The sequence below is a fragment of the Polyodon spathula genome, chromosome 19 (assembly GCF_017654505.1).
Source record: "Polyodon spathula isolate WHYD16114869_AA chromosome 19, ASM1765450v1, whole genome shotgun sequence".
NCBI lineage: Eukaryota > Metazoa > Chordata > Actinopteri > Acipenseriformes > Polyodontidae > Polyodon > Polyodon spathula.
Window position 1 is genome coordinate 29,528,881 of NC_054552.1, and position 22,448 is coordinate 29,551,328.

The 22,448-nt window shown below is 41.2% G+C and overlaps 1 protein-coding gene across 7 annotated transcripts; it reads left to right on the plus strand.

Annotated features, from left to right (window-relative positions):
* The first annotated feature begins 128 nt into the window (after positions 1-128).
* Positions 129-22,384, plus strand: LOC121294690 (CREB-regulated transcription coactivator 3-like). 7 transcript variants are annotated; one of them, XM_041218677.1, is made up of 15 exons: positions 129-1,563; positions 8,041-8,151; positions 8,847-8,975; positions 11,395-11,456; positions 14,983-15,045; positions 16,012-16,118; positions 17,348-17,386; positions 18,612-18,697; positions 19,152-19,201; positions 19,437-19,654; positions 19,876-20,141; positions 20,469-20,768; positions 20,936-21,019; positions 21,183-21,390; positions 21,686-22,384. In XM_041218677.1, exons 1-15 carry the CDS (start codon positions 1,432-1,434, stop codon positions 21,886-21,888), a joined length of 2,058 nt encoding a protein of 685 aa, XP_041074611.1. In that variant the 5' UTR covers positions 129-1,431; the 3' UTR covers positions 21,889-22,384. The 7 variants fall into 7 exon arrangements, with proteins under 7 accessions (XP_041074611.1, XP_041074612.1, XP_041074616.1 ...); XM_041218678.1 differs by having other exon boundaries at positions 21,186-21,390; XM_041218680.1 differs by having other exon boundaries at positions 130-1,563; positions 20,484-20,768.
* The last annotated feature ends 64 nt before the right edge of the window (positions 22,385-22,448 follow it).

The window sequence follows — 22,448 nt, forward strand, 5'->3', positions numbered from 1 at the left end:
TATAAATTTAGGGGGCCACGCGAACACATGGTTTTTGAGTACTGTCCTCCACCTGTGGATTAAACACGATCCGTCTCCTTTAAGAGCTCACTGTCTCCGTCTTGTGGTCATCAAAGGGGAGCACGTCGCTTCGCAGTTGAAAACTGCCTGGTGTTTTTCGTGTTGTGTTCTCAGGATCACTTTGGCGGGGGGTGTAAAGGTTTTTAGAAAAATAAAGAGACGAGGAGAGCAGGGTCAAAGCCTGAAAACGGTGATTACGAGATAACAAGAAGTAATGAAGGAGTTGAAGGAGCTGCTGAAGCGAGTCTACACACCCCCTACCGATCTGACAGGACGGCGAACAGCATGCAGTTATTGTAAAACATAAAGAAATTGTTTTTTTTTTTCAATCAGGGCTGCATTGGATTTGTTTCCAGACAAGATCATCCGCTGTTCTGAATTTTACACGCCGTGTTTTCCCAACAGAGAGACAGACGGAATTTCTATGTTTTGTTGTTGTTGAATATCATCGGACACTTTTTGAAATTGGAGTCGCTGTTTCAATATATACGCATATATTAATTTCGTTCTTTGGAACAAACTTTGAAAAACAGTTTTTAAACTTATGGAGTATTTTAGCAAATCGTGTATATTTCCCTGCATTTGCAACTGTCGTCTGTGATTTTGTAATACGGAGTCCGTACAATCACAATGAAGAGAATTTTATAACTGCTGCATTCGCTGTTTTGTTATTGTGGATTTCTGGATTAAAATAAATAAATAAATAAATAAATAAATAATATATTTTAAGATCCTTGAAGTTGTTTAGGAAAGAAATGGGAAGACCAATGACAAGCTACTGACAAAAATATATACTTTTTATTTTTGTTCGTTTATTAACCGACGACGAATCATGCTTTAAGACTCTTCAAACTTTTAAATTTTATTTTATAGACTTCTAGACAAAAATACTTTTTGTTTTTTTTATTATTCTACCGTTACAACATGGCAGTCCTCATTGCTGGAAAGTTTCAGAATTAAAACAAATTAAATCAAATTTATTTTGCTATATTGGGTGGGTTATAATTGTCAAAAGTTTCTTTTATTTTTAATTACAAAAAAAAAAAAGAAAAAAGAAAAAGCTGGCTTCCAAAAAATCTAATCATTTTTATGTTCGTTAACATCACTAATGTGGAGGGATTTGGACTCCTGGATATTTTAAATCTTACAACAAAAGAAAATGTACATTTAATAAATGTATATGGACACTGTTTACAAACAAGAAAACAAAAAACAATTAGACATCTTGTCTATTCATGTTGCAGAGAATATGGGACTGAGCAACTTGCATTGAAATAGTTAATATATTTTCATATATGCTGTTTCTATAAGTACATTTCTATTTTCATAAAATATTTCGTATTTAACTAGTTTAACTTTGCGGCCTGCGTCATGGCAGGATCTCCGGGTTCAGGTGGCACCAACCCCCGGAAATTCAGCGAAAAGATTGCGCTGCACAACCAGAAACAGGCTGAGGAGACTCGGGCCTTCGAGCAGCTTATGACAGATATCACTCTCTCCAGGGTAAGCAAATTGATTTAATAACAAAGATTTAACCGTGTTCAGTTTATCCGTGTTGGCTTATCAGCGACTCAGATGTGTCAAAAGTTATTTTTGTTGTTTGAAAACGCAAACAGACTGACTAAGAACGTCAGCCGTGTCCACTTCGAGAGAACCAGTGAGTGGTATGGATGTGTATACGAGTAGGACTCCATACTCTGAGTGGAAGGTAGGGCTTGTTTGAGTGAGCAAGATGTAAAGTATGTGTTATGAGTCTTGTAATCTGACCCTAAAATGGTTTACATAATATACAGGTTCTCTCTGGCAGTAGTGTAGTACAGTTTAAACGCACACAAAAACACACAGAAAGCCCTAATGACTCCTAGTATGTATGAGGTTTGAGACTGTAGTGCTTTGTGTAGTGTTCACTTAACAAGTCTTAAAATGCACGAGTTTACTCATTGGCTGACCCGTCATTTTTATTCTGTTTATAAATGAAAACCTAGAAGGCTGTTGGTAAGAAATGAATGAGCCCATAAAGAAATTATTTATATAGATATATAAGTGGAGATATAGATATATAGAGCAATTTGCTTATTCAATAAACATCAGCAACGTTAAGTTGCCATCCATGTTACTGCATTACTCTGCACGCTTGCTTTCGGCATGATTTGTCAACAGAATGCACCAGAATTGTTACATTTTAAAATTTGTATACAGCTGTAATGCTGCTGATAAGGAGACATACCATTTTCATGATCAGCAGTTAAACCAATGCAGCCGCTGAAGATTAGGAGGGATCTGATTTCCAGAGGTGCACAGAGTTCATTGAGAGAAGTTTTATATTAAGTGGGTTTTTGTTTTCAGGGGAGTGGCACTTTGTGTCAGCAAATCTTTTTCTGTGGAGCAGAGAGAGATGGATACTTTAATATGTTAATTATGTTGTTATTATTGTTGGATTGGGGTGCCAGTATCTGTATTAGAATGTTTTGCTTGCTTTGTTGTGGTCCTGATGTTGTTGGCTGTATTGTTCTCTTACAGGTAAATGACCAGCTAGATGGATGTCATGTTGTTCTAATGTGTTCATTTTTTAAATGTTTTTGGAGTGTAGGTGTTCTATTCTGACTGAATTAGTGGAGGTCAGGGTTGGGGTCTATTCCTTTTAAAGACATTTCTTTGAAGGACTTGGAATTGGTATTGCAACTGGGAATTAGTTTTACAAAGTAATTGAAAATGGGATTGGATTTGTTAAAGGAATTGACCCAGCACTGCTGGTTGTACTGTAAAAGCGCTGCTCCCGGATATGCATTGTGCCATATTTTGTCCAGTGCTCTATAACATGATATGCATTGTGATTTATTGGATCTGGCTATGATTTAGTGCTGTAGTCGGGTGCCACACTGCGGCTCTGTGTTTCTCTAGAGGAGTGCTTTACTGCTAGACAGTACAATGTTTGCACTATGTGTCCTGGACTTGGAAACAAAGTTGTTTGTTTGAGTTTTCTTTTACTGTATTGTTATTGGCTTGAATTAGTAAATACCAGTATTGTATCGCCCACCCCATACCCACACATATGCCAGAGTTGGCATAGTGCACAAGTAGTACAGTATGTCACTTTAAGCTGTGTCAGTCTAGTGATTGATCTGCTCAAAATACTTCTAAGATTCATGCGCTACTATAGTGGGAGGTGTGGATGGGACCAAAGCTGCTTTAGTCAACGAGAAGCTTTCTCTTAAGACTGTGGTTATTTATTTGAAGATATGTCTGCACCTGGCTAGGTATGTGAAGATCCTGTTTTCAAGGATGTCCTGTCCCTAGTGGGATCTTTATGGTTAAGACTAGACAGGATCTCAGTATGAACATCTAACACCACTGTGCCCCATAAAACCATGCTGGGGGACAATGGAAACGTTTTATAACGGAGAGGGCAAAGCTTGTGCTCTAACAAAGCCAAAACTCTGTTTACGCAGTTTTAACGTGCAGGTGACTTTTTTTTATCTAGCTGTTTTATGCTAGTCCACGTCATTTCTGTTCAAGGCCGGTAAATCTGAAAATCTGTGCTGAATTCTTCCTAATACTGTAAATTAAAAAATGTCTTTAGTAGATCATCAACGGCAGATTAGGTGTTTAGTTTTAATTTATTATTATTATTATTATTATTATTATTGGCATAAAAACTTGTCTGTTTTGCACTAGCTGGCTGCAACACGGTTCTCCCTTTCAAAATAAACTTATCTTCTCTGATGTTCCGTGCTTTCAATGGAATTTATTTTCTAGCTTTAAGATTAACTTTGTTTAAATAAAGGCTCTTCCTATTTACACCTCATGACTTTCTCACAGTATCTAGACCCCTTGTCGGTGTGTACAGTTTGTTCCAGATCTTTATCATTTATACATGTATTTATTTGTTTTGTGATTGCTCTATGTCATACAAACCTTGATAAACCTGCCCCAAGGTCTCTTAAAGAATGAAATCAGTGCCTACTTCTAAGTAGATAGACCACTGTTGTTGTTTTTTCTATCGCTTGAGTTTATTAAATAAATCCTATTGTTCCAGAGAGACTATTACACCCATCCTTAACCTTTCTTCATAGTGTGGCAAGTCAGATTGGGAGCTTTTTAATAGACATGTTTGAGCTGCCCCTACCCCACTTGAAAAGACATGAGCTGAGACAAAGGATGAGGTCTGGTCTCCAGGTGAAGAAACTCAGGTTGCTCCAAACATTCAGTCTGAAATTATGTTGACTCAAAGCAACCCACCATTGCGCTGAATCTCAGGATCATAAGGTTGAGGAGGTCATTGTTTGATTTTTGTGGGCTGGGGATCATGTTAAAGCAGCCTTATTGGAGGGGTTCCCGAGTGGCTCACCTGGCAAAAGCACGGCCGGAGGGAGAGTCCTACAGTCAGAGGTGCGCAGGTTCACGTCCTGGCTGTGTGAAGTTAACAAACTTTGCTAGAAATACCAGAGGAAGCGTTCCATTGGCTCTCGAGTTCCTGGGTGTAGAAGAAGAAACTGGTTTGGTCATGGGATCGGAGGACCCGCACTGAACCTTCAGTTCTCCTGAGCAGTGTGCTGTGATGCTGTGTTGAGGGGAAACTATTAGCGGGCACTCTAAATTATATAATGTTAGGACTCCAACCTTAAATTTGCTCCCATCTAGATTGGGTTGACCTTATCGGGTTGCGGTTAATTAAAAATTTTAGAAATGTTTGTGTTTGGGGTGGAGTTGTCTTGCGAATGACCCCATCGTGATGCAGAAAATTCACTGAAACACAAGCAGTGAGCAGCAACGTCCCAGTGCGCGTCAGTTTTGTAATTAAAGCTACAGTACCACATTAGCTGTGCAGTACACTACAGAGTACCGTCATTTTTGCTGTATTCAGAATAAAATAACACATCAAATAGCAACTTTTGGTTAATTCTGACAAACAACATTATTAAATAATCTGAATAGTGCAACAATTCTACATTGTTGGAATGTATTTTCTATTGTTTTGGCCAGGTTACAATATTTCAATCAAACAATCAGTCAATCAATGTATTTTTATATAGTGCCTTTCATGGCAATGCCATCCCAAAGCACTTTATAGGAAAAATACAAAAAAATACAAAGTACAACGTCATAACTAAAATAAAAACATGATTACAAATGATTTACATTTAAAAAATAAATAAAATAATGAAATGAAATCCTATTGCTAAAAGCTGGGACAAACAAATGTGTTTTTAGCAGTGCTTTACATTTCTCAAGAGAATGCGAGCCTCATAACTGGTGACAACGAGTTCCACAGTTTAGCAGTACTAGTGGAGAAACTCTGACCTCCCGGAAGAATCTTATATAAAGATATTTGAAAGGTGTCCTCTATAAAGCATTATCAGATCTGATAGAGAAGGCATTGTGTGACAATGGTGTGCATGTTACTGGGGGTGATCCATTATGAAAGCACAGAAGTCCTTGAGGCCTAGTTGGTATCATTGTGGTTTTCTTGTGCTGTACCCTGTCAAGGGCAGGACTCCTAACAGACAGCTAACAGACAGTGGGGAGGATAAGCAGTGACTTTTATAACATCCATCAGCAGTTCATATTGAGAGAGTTGAGCTGTAGATTCTTGAAGATCCTTGAAGGAAGGGGGGAATGTTGTTTCAGTTTCCAGTAATTAGTTGCAGTGTTACTTTATTTTTGTACAATTTCATATGGTCATATTTTCTGTCAACAAAAACACTCAGAGTGGCCATCTGTTAGTGGCAGCTAATGCAGTTTTTTTCTTATTACTGTACATTGCAGACAAGTGTCCTGGAGCTAAGAATTAAATCTGGCCCGCTCTGGATTTCTATTGGACAGCGTGGGATGCCATTAATCAATGCGTTAATGTTGGCTACATTTATTATATTTAGAATGGTAATTTTCATGTACAGTCTTCACCATGTACACTATGAAGTACAGTCAGCACCATGTACACTATGAAGTACAGTCAGCACCATGTACACTGTGAAATAGTCTGCAGCATGTACACTATGAAGTACAGTCAGCACCGTGTACACTATGAAGTACAGTCTGCACCATGTACACTATGAAGTACAGTTAGGGTATGTACACTGAAAGAGTCAGCACTGTGTACACTATGAAGTACAGTCTGCACCATGTACACTATGAAGTACAGTTAGCATATGTACACTGTGAAAGAGTCAGCACCATGCACACTATGAAGTATAGTGCCATGTTTGGATATATTTTTACACAGCAGCTGTGCTTTTGTAGGCATTTTATACACTTTCAGCCTCAGCTGACTTAATTGGAGAGAGCATTTCTAAAAAGTGTATTGAATCATTCTTATTGCAGGTATGCAGTATTTGATGTACTGTATATATGTATGTGTGTATATAAAATGATATACAAATGCACTGATTCCACTGTCTTGCAGTGGTCACCTAGCAACAACAGAAAACATGACCCCATTCACACAGTACTTAAAACACTCAAAAACAATGCTTGTAAGTACCAGGGCTGGCTCTTGAGTGCTCTGTTTAATATGGGAGCAAAAAACAGAAAAAAACAAAAACCTTATGCTAAAAATAACCATGCTGTGCTAACTAGATTCAGGAACAGGAGTTTTGGTTGCCCGTGACACAGTGCTGAACTCTGTGCAAAAGGGTGAAACTAAGAGTAACAAGCATATCCGTGACATTATTCCTGGGTCACTGCTGTAAATCCAACATTAGAGCCGTGAGTAACACGAGAAAGTAGATCCTCTTGACCTGTGTCTACATAGTAGTTGACAGGCAATTACTCCACAGCCCCAGACTATGATATTCTCAGCTTATGCAAAGATAGTCCTTAGCAAGTCTCATCACAGTTGGCTAAGAGGTATATATTAGAGGTATATTTAAAACTGCAGTGGTTCTGCAGTGAAACCTACAAACAGTACAGCAACTGGTATTGTGTGTGTGTGTTTTTTGTGCTCAGCGATTAACGGACTGGGGTATGGTGTGAAATTAGCTGAAGTACTGGACAGCAATGTGGAAGCTGTAGATCAGAGAGTAAGGTGTGGCTCTACGGTAGAAATGGAGTGCAGCATTATCCTATTGTTGGCAGAGGATGAGGTGGGGCTTTGAGATTCAAATTCTGCCCTTTGATTAGCTTGTGTAAGAACGACCATCTGAATTTGCCTATTCCTGATTGTAATGAAGATTTAGGTTGTTTACCTCATGCTAGCAGAGAAAAGCTACACTGTAAGGCAGGGGAGCAAAATACTCAACTTGGCTTAGTTAACAGGTTTGGCCTGGGAGTCTGTATATAAAGGGTTTTATAAATCTGCAGTTCTTGAAATTGCTCATTCATCGTTGGTGTGGCACATTTGAGCATGCATTATTGTTTCAAAAACACAGATGAGGTTCTTTGATGCCTGGCGAATAGACGCTTTCTTCCATTTACTAGACTAACTACCATAACAGAATGCCTTTGAATCCTTCTTCTCGAACCACAAGGCCATTCTGCATCCCAGTCCCTACCTCAGACCAAGGGGCTTTGCTGCCTTCTGGGGTGCGTTCAGTTAAGAGAACGTTAGTGGAACACTTCTGTTCTCTGCAAACATTTTTTATTGTACATATTTTTTAATAATAATAATAATATTATTATTATTATTATTATTATTATTATTATTTACATTTACATTTACATTTACATTTTATCAATATTAATTGCAGTATAAATATTTTTTGTTGAGCTTCCTCTGGGTCCATATAAATTAAAAAAAAAAAAAAACATGTCCATTACCCAGAGTCAAACTAATCTCATAGCTAGAAGCCATTTTTGTTCCACTACGCACAACCTCTCCAGACTATTCGCCTGTTAGCAAACGTACGAACAAAACGACCAACAGAAGGAATTTCAAAATCCATTTCTTAGTTGAAGGCGTTCCTGGCTCCTCAGCCCTTGTCCTTTCCCCTGCCTGCCCCTGTCTCAGTGCAAGGGTTGACTGCTGTGTTTTTTTCTTGGCAGGTGCAGTTCCAGAAGGTTCAGCAGCTGCAGCTAACACAGACCCGGGCGCAATACTATGGCGGCTCTCTGCCAAATGTCAATCAGATCGGCAACACTAGTACAGACTTTCAGGTGAGCAGCAAGACAGTTCTGAAACTCCCACTCTGTTCTCTGACATACAGTTGCTTTGATGGTTTGTAGCATTAAATTGTCTTTTTTTGGGGATTAAAAATAAAAAAAAGACATCTATTCTGGTCTACATGTAGCTGTTTGTAAAACTGTTGTAACACAGTGTTTGATTTTACTGTATCAGCTGTGCACGTATTGGCATTTTCTAACTTTAACCTCAACTTGAATCGAAAGACTGCATGACCCATTCTAGCCTTAGGCACAATTCTTCTATTTCCATGGATCATTAGGGTGTTGAAAATAGGTAGCATGCTCTTCCCGAAGGATGATCCATTTTACATTTTTCCCTTACTCAAAGGAAACCTTATTGTTTGTGTGTAAAAAAGTCTGCTTCAACCATCGCAGGGGTTGATTTTCTAGTCTCTCTGGTCACGCAAATATCTGACGATCCATGGAGACTGATCACCAGAGTTTAATTTATCTCATCTCCAAAAGTAAAATTCAGCCATGTGTTCCTTCGGAGATAGTGATCCATGTGATAAAGTTATTGATAGCTCCTCAGAAGAAAGGATACAATATGTACTGTACTATACCGACCCAAATTCGTGTGCAAATGTACCATTTTCAGCTAAGTAGCGTTTTGTAACGTGGATCAGTATGGCTGTCGAATATCCAGTTCCTATCCTTTTCCCATTCAGGGTTCGTTTACACCGGGACTGGACAGCATGCGCGGCACTCGGCACCACGGGCTGGTAGAGCGTGTCAGTAGGGATCGCAGCCGACTCAACTCTCCACACAGGCGACTCGCAGACAAGCTCGGCCGCCAGATATCCTTTACTGACCCGGTGATGCTCAGCTGACTCTGAGGAGCAGCCATTGCTTACATTATGAGTGTCAGGTTATTTATGTTTGGCTCTGTTTTTGTAACATCCCTGAGAGAGGGAGAGGGAGGATATTTGCAATTAAGAAGCCTGAATAGGCAGGGCTGGGATCTCTGTCGCTTTGTACTGAGCACCCCTAGTCTAGCAGTCAGCATCTGCTCCATCAGAATAGTACTGCATGAAGTGTGGTGATGCTGTACTGTTTAGGGATCCAGTGGGCCTGCTCTGCACCTGTGCTGTTAATTGATAACTTGAGTTTTTTTCTTTGAGACCCAGAGCTATCCAAGAGCTTCACTTAGCCAACAGGAGAGATTAATGTTGGTTTACTAGGAGGCCTGCAGGCAAGGTCTGTGTCTTCTCAAGCGAGGACATCAGCCTTTTTAAAAAAAAAATAGCAGCTACATAGTATAGTGTAATGTCATGGGTAATGTTTATTCCCTCAGCACAGCATATACAGGGCAATTAAGCAGAACTGTGGGAGCATGTTTGTATCGATGTATATGCTTTTCTTATATATATATATATATGTATATGTGTGTGTGCTTTTAGTTGAACAGTAGATTTTTGTGCACACTTGTGGGTTGTAGGTGGTGTGTATAAATGGCAGGGGATATACATATCGTGGAAGGAAGGCCCTCCCTGAAAGACCAAAATGAAAGTGCACACCCCTGCATCTAGGTGTTGTTTTAACTATGGCACACAAAAGGGCCCTGCTTTGATTGAAAAGACAAGTGCACTTCTGAGCCCCTGATTGTGTGTCTTTGTATTTGTCTGTCCTTTGAGCGAGAGAATGAATACATTTGGGAGGTACCTGTCCGCTAGCTGGTTTATTGTTTATTGTTTGAACTCAAGAGTATTAGGTGCTGTGAGGAGGAGGTAAACTGTACTGTTCAGGTCCGGTTTCACCTTCAAGAGGAGAGAGATAGAGGGAGTGAGGGCAGGCCAAGGCTGAGTATTTAGTATTTTGAGTCATTCTATACCCACAGTCTTTTCATTGACTCTTTCAAAACCAAGCTACACGTATGTATTTTCGTATCTATATTAGTTTGTTTGTTTGTTTGTGGTTGAAAGGAGGAAACCATAAGCAAAAATATTTAAGACTTCATTTGGTGTTGAATTAAGAAAGCATGGTCTTTATTATCGGGTGAATCACTAACCCTTTAAACAGCCAATGTATTTGAAATGCAGTTTTTTTCTTTTTTCAAATTAAACTAGAAAATAAAATGCATACAAGTACATGGCTTAGACTTAACTCAATAGTCTTGGTGCAAACATTGCTTTCTGTAAAACCTGGAACGGCACAAACTTATGTAAGAGTTCAAACTGAGGTCAATTGCTAGTGACACACTAAAATGGATCATAGAGGCTGAACTTTGTTTTCGGTATAGACGGCTATCTTTTGCTTTCTCGGAAATGTTCTACTTTCATAAAATTGTGTTTATTTTTTGTAATCATTTAATTGTGTATTGCGCACTGCTTTCTGTTTAAAGTCTTGTTTTCCACAAATGTGTTAAAGCATCTGCCAAAACAAGTGCAAGAGGTCCAGATCCTGGAGACTGAGTAACTTCCTCCAGGCTTGAATGCTCTTGTCCTGTAGTTATTTATTTGATGGTATTAGGGTGAGTGTGGATTTTTCTACAGTATAAGCCCCCATTAGCGTAGTACTCCTGTCTTTGTGGCTTGATGGTCTCAAATGAGTTGTTGGCTATCTGCCCATGGCATTAACAACTCAAGGCTCATTTGAAACTGAAGAAAGCTCTTTCCTTTAAAACATCTCTTCAGGCTTGACAGTAAGAATACCTGAAAAATGTGTACCAGGCTTGTGTGTTTCCTTGTGATGCATGTAATCAAGATGCTTAAGGATCTAAGTGGTGATACTCCTTGTAAAGCACTGATATGAAAAAGTATTGTGTGTCCCAAGCTCCAACACGGACAGATGTTTGACTGTATAACTGCCAGGAATGGTATTTTTTTTTCTCTCCAAAATTGCACTGTTTGACAATGCAAGGAACTGAGTGTTGACAGTTGCAAGTGTTCAATAATGCTACCATTGTTTCACTGACCTTTGATCAAGGCAGCGTTATTGTTCTGTTTGGTCATGCTGGGACTGGGTTTGAATTTTATATAATCTGGGATTTCTTTTTTTATTATTTGTTATATGAAACCGTGAAGGTCAACCTGACTTGTGACCTTACCTTCCGTGTGAGTGCTCTAGTGTTTCTTCATAACAAAGCACCTTCCTTTTGTGTGAGAATTTCTACACCACGTTTGCATGTAATGTCATTTTTATCTTGTTGGATTTATGCATTGATAAGATGTGTCAAGGTTGAACTGTGTTGGGAATGGTATTCCTTAACTTGGGAACGTCGAGAGCTCTCCGTATGGATCTGTGTATCTGTCTCCGCCCCCGGATAACAGCTGGAGAAGGTGAGCACTGGCTTTTGTTGCTTTCAGTTATAACCTAAAGATAAAGTCCCACATAAACACGTTTACAAGAAACCTTACAGGCTAACCCTTACAAACCACACTGGTGTTGTTTACATAGTGTGGGTGTGTGTTTTAGATATATATATAATTACTGAATAACTGAATGCATATGAGAAACCGGTTTGCATGTCTGTCAGTGTGTTCAGGCACTGATGCATTTACTAAAGTCACAATATGGTGAAGACATGTGCATCAGTCTGGGGGAGAATTACAGACATTATATTGTTGGGGGTTGCAATAGAATGTAGACCTCATCTTTTAAATATCCAAAAAGTCTTGGTTAGGATGTTTTGCTATTCAAATGTTTTAATTATTTATTTTTTTAAATCTCTAAATCTTATAGTATAGAAAGAATTTAAAAAAAAAAATAAACATGATTTATTTAAAAGCTTATTGAATTGTGTATTTAAAATTAATACTTAGCAGTTCAAATTATTTCCTTTTTTCCTTCTGAAATGTTGTATGTTTGAAGTGCTGTCTGACAACCCTGCAGGTTCTCCATGTACTAACCAGCATCATATTCTTTCTAGTTCTAACCTGCCTTTTTATTTAGGTTTGAACTCCAGAACACACATACAGTGCAATACTAACCACAACAGCTTTCAAAATGGCACATATTATTTTTTCCCTTTGGGAACTTCTCTGGTTCTCTGTCTGGCTGGTTTTCTAGAGACAGGGAGTGTTTAAGATAATTATGGGAAATAAATACCTGATAACTGGCATCCTAACCTGGAAGTGTCCTGTTTTGTGTGTAAAATTGCAACAAATGTATGCTGTTCGCTCGATAGTCTACTTTACTGAGCCAGGCAGGACAGAGTGTGTGATGAAGCTAGGTGACCAGTAGGTAATCTGTGGCATCCTCCCATACCTGGCTTGTTAGTGCTGTGCCTGCTAACGATTTGGTGTGTCTGTCTGGGCCGATTATGAGACAGATGCTGCTTGAAATTTGATGAGGCGAGCTCTGCAGAGAACGTTTACAGCACACACACAACATCTGCAGCACATTACTGCAGGCTGGCTTGGAGACCAGCCAGTTAGCTTTTCAACCATGCACAGGCTGCCAAGAAGCAGTGCTCTGCCTGTTTGAAACGGGTTTAGACATTATTTATTGAATATACCCCAACAGGCATTCCTCAAGTAGCAGCTCAATTTTACTGTCTTGTATCAAAAACAAATGCTGAGAAAATGTACAGAATTGCTACAGGCTGTATTGAGCTGCCAAATGCTGCTTAAGATCACCTTAAATATTTTACTACAGAACCTGTAAATGGCCAAGCCTTGCTGTAGTTTTGTACCATTAGTGCACTTTCAGTTTAGTTTAACAGCATTTTTATAAAAGTGATTACTGCTAATGGAACCTGTTTTCCACACGATAAAGGGCAGTACAGGACAGAAACATAAATAACGTACAGTTCTAAACAGAGTGTCTCGCACAGATGTAGGCATGCCAAAATCTGAACATGTCTCCCTCTCAGATACCGAGGCTTAACAAACACAGGGTCCTTCCCTGCCTTCCAGGACACAGTGCCAATGGGTTGATTGGTTCCAAGTGCCACATCACAAACAACCAGACAAGTTAGTATATCCGCTTAGTATGTGAGGGGAGGCTCTTCTGATACCAATCAATAAATACAGCAAATAACAAGTACAGCGTGAAGGCAGTAGTGTAGAGACAGTTTGATTTGCCTGGGAGTTCTTAACCGGGAGATGCGAGTCTCTGTTTTTGTTTGTGCAGTGTTGTATGTCCCAGCAGAGTGGTACAGATGTGGAACAGTCTGTTTCTGGGCAGTGCTGCTATGGTCTTGGGAGATTGTTTGCAGATCTGTGTTGAAGCAGTGCAGTGCTCCCTGTGGGTTTTTGCGGAGCAGAGATATTGGGTATTGCTGCGTTTGGGTAGAGATGTCTGTCCCTGCGGAGTTCTTCAAGAGTCTAGCTGGCCCAGGGTCAGCAGTAGGGGTCACCGCCTTTCAAGTCTCACGCTCTCCCTGCACACAAACTCACCTTTTCCCAGCTAACCCCCTCTGCTGGACTAGTGAGGCATTAACCCTTAAGATCCAATTTTTGTTTCCAATGTTCACAACACCAGGCTTGTGGCCTGGGGCCATAGTAGAGAGACTGTACCGCCTGCTGACTGGTTCTGTAGTGCGTTAATGAGTGATCAGTACAACATGAACATGTGGATAAACACACTGATAAATGTTCCAGAGATGAACTGGAGAAACAGAGGTTTCCTGTATGCTTTTAATCAAGTTAAGTCTATTTGGAGGCTTGCCGGCTCTCCATCTTCATTTATCAACCTGCATCATTGTTAAACACAATTGTGTACACCATTTTATATGCAGGTCGTGCATCCATAACTTGGAACACTCTTGTCATAAAATATTCAATTTCTAATGCTGCTGAATCATTTTTTGTAAATCCTCATTTTATATACAGCCTTGTTTCTTAAAGGCTGTGATGTTCAGATACATTTCAAATGAGAGTTTTACTTGCCCATCTATGTGGCAAGTGAGTTAAGGCTTTAGTAAATGTAAAATAAAGCAACCTTGTAATGCAAGGCTTACCCTGAAGATTGCTGCTTCATAATCCTCCCCTTGTTATATTCCTAAGTAAAGGTAGTACTGTTATTTGACGGTAAAGATAGTCGCTCATTAAAAGGAGCTGTGAGGAAGATGGGAGTTAAACTTTAAACCACAACAGATTCCACAATAAATCAATGGCAGAATGTATCTGTTGAATTCTAGATATTTGTGGGCTGCAGCATGTGATTCGGGTCTCAAAGCTTGCACATGCATTGTCAATCCTCTCTGCTTTCAGCAGGACATCGCCCCCAGCAAGTAGATGAAAGGACAGCAAGCTTGATGTAAAATATGCTATTGAGCTGATGGGATATTTTCTAGTGAAGAAAGGAACATTTGTGTACTAATAAAAGAAGACAATTACGATTGTTCCTGTTCAGTTAGGCAGGCAGTTTGTAAATTGTTACATGACCTAGTCCTGTATTTTACAATATGCTGTCTTGTTCATGAGTATGAGCGAGCAGGAGGGGATAAAGAAACCTTTTTTTCTTTACTCTGTTGTGTTAGTAACACTCTATTTCTAATAAACTGACAACACGCCTCCTAGATGTATTTTAGGGTGCTGTTATGGAATTATCTAGTCCTGTGTGTTTTGTTTGCAGTCTTTCTGTTCAGTCAGCATAGAAAGATATCTTGCAAAGTAAATGGTGACACCAATAGATACAACATAAAAATCCTCTTATTTCTGCATTTTTAAGCTTCTGGTTTCCTTCCTCTTAGACCTTCAATCTTGTTCATCGCTTACTCACTAAACAGCAGCCTGCCGTCTATCTCTTCCTTGCTGCTCCTTTGCACATTGACGCCCTCTCCCACACTCCTACTAACCACATGAGCGTGAAGCAGGGTGTGATTCAGGATTGTAAACTGTAATGTTTCCATCTCTAAAGGGAGCAGCCACCCTGGAGCGAAGAGAAACGGCCTGGATTTAGATTATTATCCCAGCTCAACAGGTGAATCCTGATCTCTCTCTCACAGAGGAATCAGCCCTAGATTCATTTTCTTCTTTGCTTTCTTCTCCTCCTGTTCGTCTTTATCTAAATCTCACTCTCATTCTCTTAGGAATAAAACAAAACAATATTTCAACCAAGGTTCTGCAAACGGAAAGGTGTGCATACCCGGGCTGGACACAAAAACCAGAAACACGGCCCACAACACAGTCTGCAAAGTGTTTAAATAGTTCAGGATGGAGACGTGACCATTCCTCCTTTAGTTCAGTGAAGTTTGTGCCTCATAGTCATCATTGTGATGTTTCTTTTGAAACATCCGTAATTTGTGCAATTTGGTATTTGGAAGCACCTTCCAACCAATCTCCTTCATTCTGTCCCCTATTTCAAAGTATGTCTGATCAGTGGTCTGAAACTGACTCTCAGCAGAGGGATGCAGCTTTATGTATTGCAGAATATGTGTCTTGTCTTCCGTTTGCATAATCAATGAATCTGTTGCACAAACTGGGTCTTACTTATTTTTTGACAACTCTTATGTAGTCGCTTGTAAATCAAAATATTGTGTACCATCGTACATATATTAAATGTATAAATTTAATTTATTTCATATCCAACAGAAATGTATCTTTTAGATTCCGAGTAGTGAAGTTTGTCATTATAACTGTACTTTTTGTTAATGTTGGCCAAATGGTATTTTCTAATTACTAACGCTCTTTATTCTTCCAACTTCTAACTGGCCAGTAAACAGGCTTACTGTATCAATTTGCCAAACCACCAGCAAGGGGACCACCACCTGGTAAAAAGAATGAATGAATGAATGAATGTGTCTTTAAGTCTACACAGGGAAAGAATCACCCTGGTGTGAATATCTGTTCACAGCGACAGCAGTGTAAATGAGCAGTGTGCAGCTTGACCTTCAGTGTCTCTGTGGTTTCTAACTCCATACTCCCCCCACCCCCCTCCCTCGAACAGGACAAATTCCGACTCTGCTCTGCACACGAGCGCCTTGAACCCCAATCCCCAGGACCCCTTTGTGGGTATGAACCAGCAGATGTCAAGAGCGCCCCCTCAACGCAACGGTGAGCCAATCGCAGCCTTCCTTTTTCATCCTCACTTTCAAAGAGATGATGTTGTCAATCTGTATCTATTTCAAGATCAGAGGAGAAGGTCTGCACACAGGGAGCTTGGAGGGGAGATTTATTTGTTCATTTATTTATTTCGGGAAGAAAGAGAATTTCTTGCCTTTTACTTTTTATCTATTTTGGTTTATTAAAATAAATTCTCCAGTCTCAGATCTCGTTTTGGAGAGTGTCCTGAGAGACCAGGCTGACTGACGCTTGTAGGTTTTTGGCATCGGGATAATTAGCTGTGACCTGAGGAATGGCTTGCGATAGGAGAGGCATTGCCACGATAAAGGGCATGAACGTAGCCATCTGGGCACAAATAAGGTCACGAACTCAGTTTCTGGGTGATCACAGCAAAGAAAAATTGACTTGGGATTGTCTGATTTCTGTGTAAAAATAAATAAATAGTTGCTTATATAATAGGGCACTTGTAATTGTCAATTACGGGATTTGCAAAACATCCTCCCTTTAACACACATGTATGTGGAGGGTGACAGCTAAAGAAATTAAAGGATTGTCTGGAGTAAAAGAAAACCTTGTCTCTCAGACACACACACAGACATTCTTGCTGCTTGTCGGCCCCTTATCTATCTTAGGACAAAGTCCTTGTGAGAGGCCCCGCGGCATGCCCACCTTTATTAATAATTACATATGTTAGCCAGTTATTCACGACAATCCCTCTTGAATTGGGTGTCACTGTTTTAAGGCATACAATTCTTCACCAGATTCTTTAAGGATACATTGTCTAACAGCTGCAATTAGATGTGGTGATTAAAACTAAAGAACAGAAAATGTCCCTTTTATATATGTAACTCTTGTATAAAACAATGCTCTTCTTATTTCCTAGTCCCCTGGGGCTCTGGTTTCTGTGTTTTATTTGTATTCGTTCCTGATGCCTCATTCAGAGGAAAGGCAAAAGAGATTTAAAGCTGCAGAGTCCGGTTTAAGTACATCCACAGAGTCGACTTTCACATAAAGCCAAAAAAGAGACTTGACAAAGCAAAGTTTAGAGACCAATTGCTATTTCTAAATTGCTAAAGCTTCTGCATATTCGGATTGAATTGAACAACCCTTGATGATACAGTGCCAGTGCAGTGCATGTGAGGGAGCTAGGGATGAGTGCAGCTGGTCTAGCGTGTGAGTTTTACTGACTACATTTAAAGTTACCTGTCATTTTTCCACAGTCAGCGTTAATGAAGCTGAGATTGACGGGATGGGAGATGGTAAGTGAACTTACTGCTGTGTGGTTACTGAACAAGAGTAAGGATTTTGTATTATCCAGAAGGAGGGGTGACCTCTGTGAAATGCAGCCAGACTTGAATTTGCCTGCAGCAGGCGTTTCCAGATCAGCCTTTGATTGCATCAGTAAGTCTAAACGTGCAAGACACATATGCCTGTCATCAGTGACAGACTTTCTATGTGTCTAATAACAGCCATCTGTGTTTTTCATAACTTTAAACATTAAATCGTATTTAGCGACGTGTTTTCTTATTACAATTTGTTTGTCATCCTCCTTGTCTGATTGTGTTCTCCCTCCATCCTTTTGGCTTGCCTGTGTGTCGACATGCCCACAGTAACTCCCCCTTTTCTTTGCTGTCTTGGGTTAGATCTCTATATTAAGCACGCGTCTCTGCTAGGTGTCGCAGTGGGTTAATTCACTATGATGCTGTGCCACGCTCTCCCAGTATTAAAGGGAGGCTTTCCTGTAAGGAGGCCAGGCTTCCCCGGGGGCCCTTTTCTTTGATTTGTTTCTTTGATTCCTTTTTGTTTTACACTATTACTTCCTTTTTAAGACTGAATGAAATACTTACAGTCCTTGCACAGAAGTTACTGTAGCACTGTGTATGATTTCACCACTTGTCATTATACAAGTGCCCTCATGCATATCTGCTATTCCACGTTTTTGGAATGAATAGTACGTTCATCTTTTAGCACCATCATTTCAATATTTCCTGTTTGACACCTGTTGGTTTTTCCCTTGTCAATGTTTGTTTTGGAAAGGGTCACCCAACACTGTACATCTACTTCTTAATTAGGTAGAATTATTCATTTCCATTTTACCTCCTTGGTGAGAAAAACCCCAGCGTGCATCGCAACTCAAACAGGTTTCCTGTTGCCAAGGGAACATAACAAAGTGCAAAACATCCTTTAAACACCTGCTGGTCAGGTGCTTACCAGGGGACTGCTGTGCTCTGAGGAAGCAGCCCATCCCAATCAGCTGCTGTAGTGTTCTGCTGGTGTATTTGCATATCCTGAAATTCCTGTTGGTACACTGTACCTGTTGCTGTTATCTTGATTTTTTTTTTTTTTTCTCAGTTAGCTCTACTGTTTTGTGTCAGTGATGTGTTTAGACTGTCCATGCTGCTGGTCGCTTTGTGCTTTGCATGCACAGTACTGTATTTCCTTGTAATGCTGCAATGGAAAGTAACTCTTGTTTGTCTTATCCAGTGTTCTCATTCCCAGCCTTGCCAAACGAGGAGAGCCTGATGGGTGTCAGCAAGCCCCTCCCCAAACAGCTGTGGGAGGCAAAGAAGGTGAGTGGAGAAAAGGGCATGTCAAGTCTTGATAGAATAACATTGCACACTCGGGTAATACAACTCAGCCTCTTAAACAGCTAATGATGTGAGATGGGTAAGGTTAGTTACACAACAGGATGTCAGAACTGTTGAAGGAATTTGGCATAATGACTTAAAGCGTGTCTTTATGTATTTATATCTCCAACTGTGGATAAGCTACTTAAGATCCCAGCAGGGGTCACTATATCATTGAGGAAATGCATGTCTGCCTGTTTCAGCAGCCTGTGGAATAGATTGTGGCTAAGACATTGCAGGGCAAAAGGAAGGGTGAGAGAAGGTTGTGTATTTCACAGGAAAAGTACAAACCCCCAAAAATGTGTGCCTTAAGGAAACATGGGACACTGATATGTCTTTTTTTAGAAGAAGAACACAACAAAATGCTGAAGTTCTTTCATTCTTTTCCCTGATGCAGGTGCAGTCTCTGTCCTCACGCCCCAAATCATGTGAAGTGCCTGGAATCAAGTGAGTTGCACCTCATTTGTATATTTTACTCCATCTGCAAAAGTATTGTGTTGTCTGTCAAAGAGTGTAAGGCAGACTGTTTGTTTATTTGTGTTACTGTGGCTATTTTATCGCTTATTGGCACTGGCGTTGGTACATGTCTTCATTGTTTATGTGTGTGTTTGCACATGTGGTTGCACTTCTTTAAAAAGACAACAACCTGATCTAAAAACATTTTTAACGTTTCCTCTGCCAGTATTTTCCCATCCCCGGAACAGAATGCTGGGCTCTCCCATTTCCAGGGGACGTTGAACACAGGCGGATCGCTACCAGACCTGACCAACCTGCACTTCCCCTCTCCCCTGCCCACCCCCCTGGACCCTGAAGATGGAGGGTACCCCAACCTGAGTGGGGGGAGCAGCACCGGCAACCTGCCCGCCGCCATGATGCATCTGGGCATCGGGAACTCGCAAGGTGCAGTTGCCTGCTAGCTGCCACTTAGTTACTTTGCTATCTGAGATTTATAGGAGATATTCTTTCAGTTTAAGACCTGCATACCAAAAACAACCAAACAGGTTAAGTCATGATCTAGTTCGCTTGCCAACTGGACTTGTCAGTCCCAGCTTTAATTAACCTCTATTTATAGTGGTGTTGATCGGAGCAGTTCTTGATAGTAACATCTCTCGTTCCCACAGGTCTCTCCTCCTCCCTGAGTAACCCGTCCATCCAGGCTACCCTCAACAACTCTCAGCTGCACTCATCGCTCAGCAACCCCTCCATCCACTCGTCTCTGCGACTGTCCTCTCTGTCCAACCCACAGCAGGGGGCCCTTGGCAACACGCCACGCCGGCGCCACACCCCCGTCAGCCCCCTGACCCTGTCCCCCGGAGCCGAGCAGCGCAGAGGCCTCGGCAAGCAGCTCTCCCCTACCATGTCCCCGTCACTGTCCCCCATTACACAGGTAAGCACCACCGGCACACACACATGCTTTTACGTTGACTCCCAGTAAGACACTGGTGAAAGTGCTTTGATTTCCATTTTGGGAAATTTTCAGTTTCGCTTTCGAGGCAGTGACTTCTCTTCATGCAACAGGAAAATCCATTTAAAAGCTGTTGGGTTCTCAGAATCGCTCACTCAAGTGCCAACCCTGTTGACGTTATAAAGATCGTAACATTTAGTGTTAATAACTATTACCCTTGGACATATTTACCTTGACTTAACATGACATTTGCATTGTTGTGATGATGATGAGAATGATAAACAGTGTGCCGTAATTACCGACTTTCAGTTTGCTTGTTTTCAGGGTGTTTCCTTGGACACCAGCAGTCTGCCAATGGAGCCACCCCCTCCCTACCACCTCTACCAGCAGTCTTTGCAGCAGCAGCAGCAGCAGCAGCAGCAGCAGCAGTCCCACCAGCCAGTACAGCAGAGCTCCCAGCATTCCACAGGGCAGCAGCAGCAGCAGCAGCAACAACAACAACAGCAACAACAACAACAACAACAACAACAGCAGCAGCAGCAGCAACAGCAGCAGCAGCAGCCAATGTCTCCCCTCCACAACCTTCATATGGATCTGAACTCTGCCAATGTGAGTACCTGGCAGCAGATACTAATGGAATCGTTATTATTTGTAATCGGTGTTAATGCTAAATTCGTGTTGTAATGCTGTTATCTTATGGATTGTACATCTATTGAAAGAATAATGAAGAGAAAAATCATCCTACGTTCTCATCTCTCCCGTTTCTTTCTCGGCAGCACAACTCATTGGGAGCCTTCTTCTATGATCCCTTCATGGACACCCAGCTCTCGGGCAGACAGTCCAAGTCCCTGTCTTACCAGGTATGAGAGTGACATTCACTATGCACTAACTGTTCTGACACTCTGTTTCGTTTTGTTCAGCTGTGAGAAAAGCTTGGCTGTTAGAAATGAAGATTCCTGAATATGCTGCTCTGGTTTTTCAGTTTTGAATACAAGCCTTTTCTAACCGTGCTGTGTTCTCCAGCAGCTCGACCAGTTCAACATGTTGGAGAACTCCATGAGTTCACTGCCGGGGGGAAGCTGCTTTGACCCGGGTTCCAACCTCTGCTACTCCCAGGCGTCGCTGATGGGGTTTGGTGGAAGCCACGGGAACCTGCAGGAGTCACTGCAGTTGCGGCAGAACATGTTCTTCTCAAACTGCGGGGGAGGCATCCCCAACATCATTCTAACAGGTAAGCAACAGGGGATGGTATCCCACTAGTGCTGGGCAGTCCCTCCGTCCTGTAACGTGCAACCATACACTTTGGATTGTGATCTGGTCACATCTTTGAAGCTCAGTAGGGCTTGGCCTGATCAGGACTTGGATGGTGACCCTCTCCTCGCTTTAACCAAAGAAACAAGCTTGAGGTGTTTTGTTCACTAGGTAAATACTGTTCTAGGGGGAAATCTACTGCTCTTTGTAGTGGAAGTATATTGCCTCTGCCTGTGACATGTGACTGTATTGAATAGGTGATTTCTTCTTCCCAGACGAGTCGAACCCGAGCCTGTCCAAGGACATCAGCAGCGCGCTGGCAGGGGTGCCGGAGTGCTTTGACTCGGAGGGAGGGTTCCTGGGCGACGAGCTCCGAATCGAGCCCCTCAGCCTGGACGGACTGAACATGCTGAGTGACCCCGACATGGTCCTGTCTGACCCCTCTGTGGAGGACAGCTTCCGCAGTGACAGACTCTAGGGAGATGGAGTAGGGGAAGACAATGTTTTGTAATGTGGATACCACCCCCCACACACACGCATCGCACACAAGGAATGGGGGCTTCGGACCATGAACCGCCACAGCAGACCCGACTATCATCCAGACACTTTTTTTAGGTTTCTATTCTTTTCCTTTCCCAATATCTGCAGAGACAGTGTGATATCAGTAGCCTGTGTCTGTTCTAAAACACAAACAACCTGCAGTGTGGAAGGGTTAGCCATCTTCTATGTCGACAGCAAAGTTTGTGTGGCCCTTGGTCCTGTTCTGGAACACCAGAGCACAGTTTACAGATGTTAGCCTTTTAAAATCTTTAAAATACCCTGCATCTTACCATCACTATAGTAACCATGTACCCCGGAAACCTGTCTGCCATGTGCAGGATTAAAACCTGACCAAACCCTTCCCAGGCATGCCTGTGCCCAACCTGTACAGTTAATGTAAATTAAAAAATATATATATATATATATATATATATATATATAAAAAAAAAATGGAGTTTGAGGAGCCAGTAACTACACGATAACCTGAAAATCTGTCTG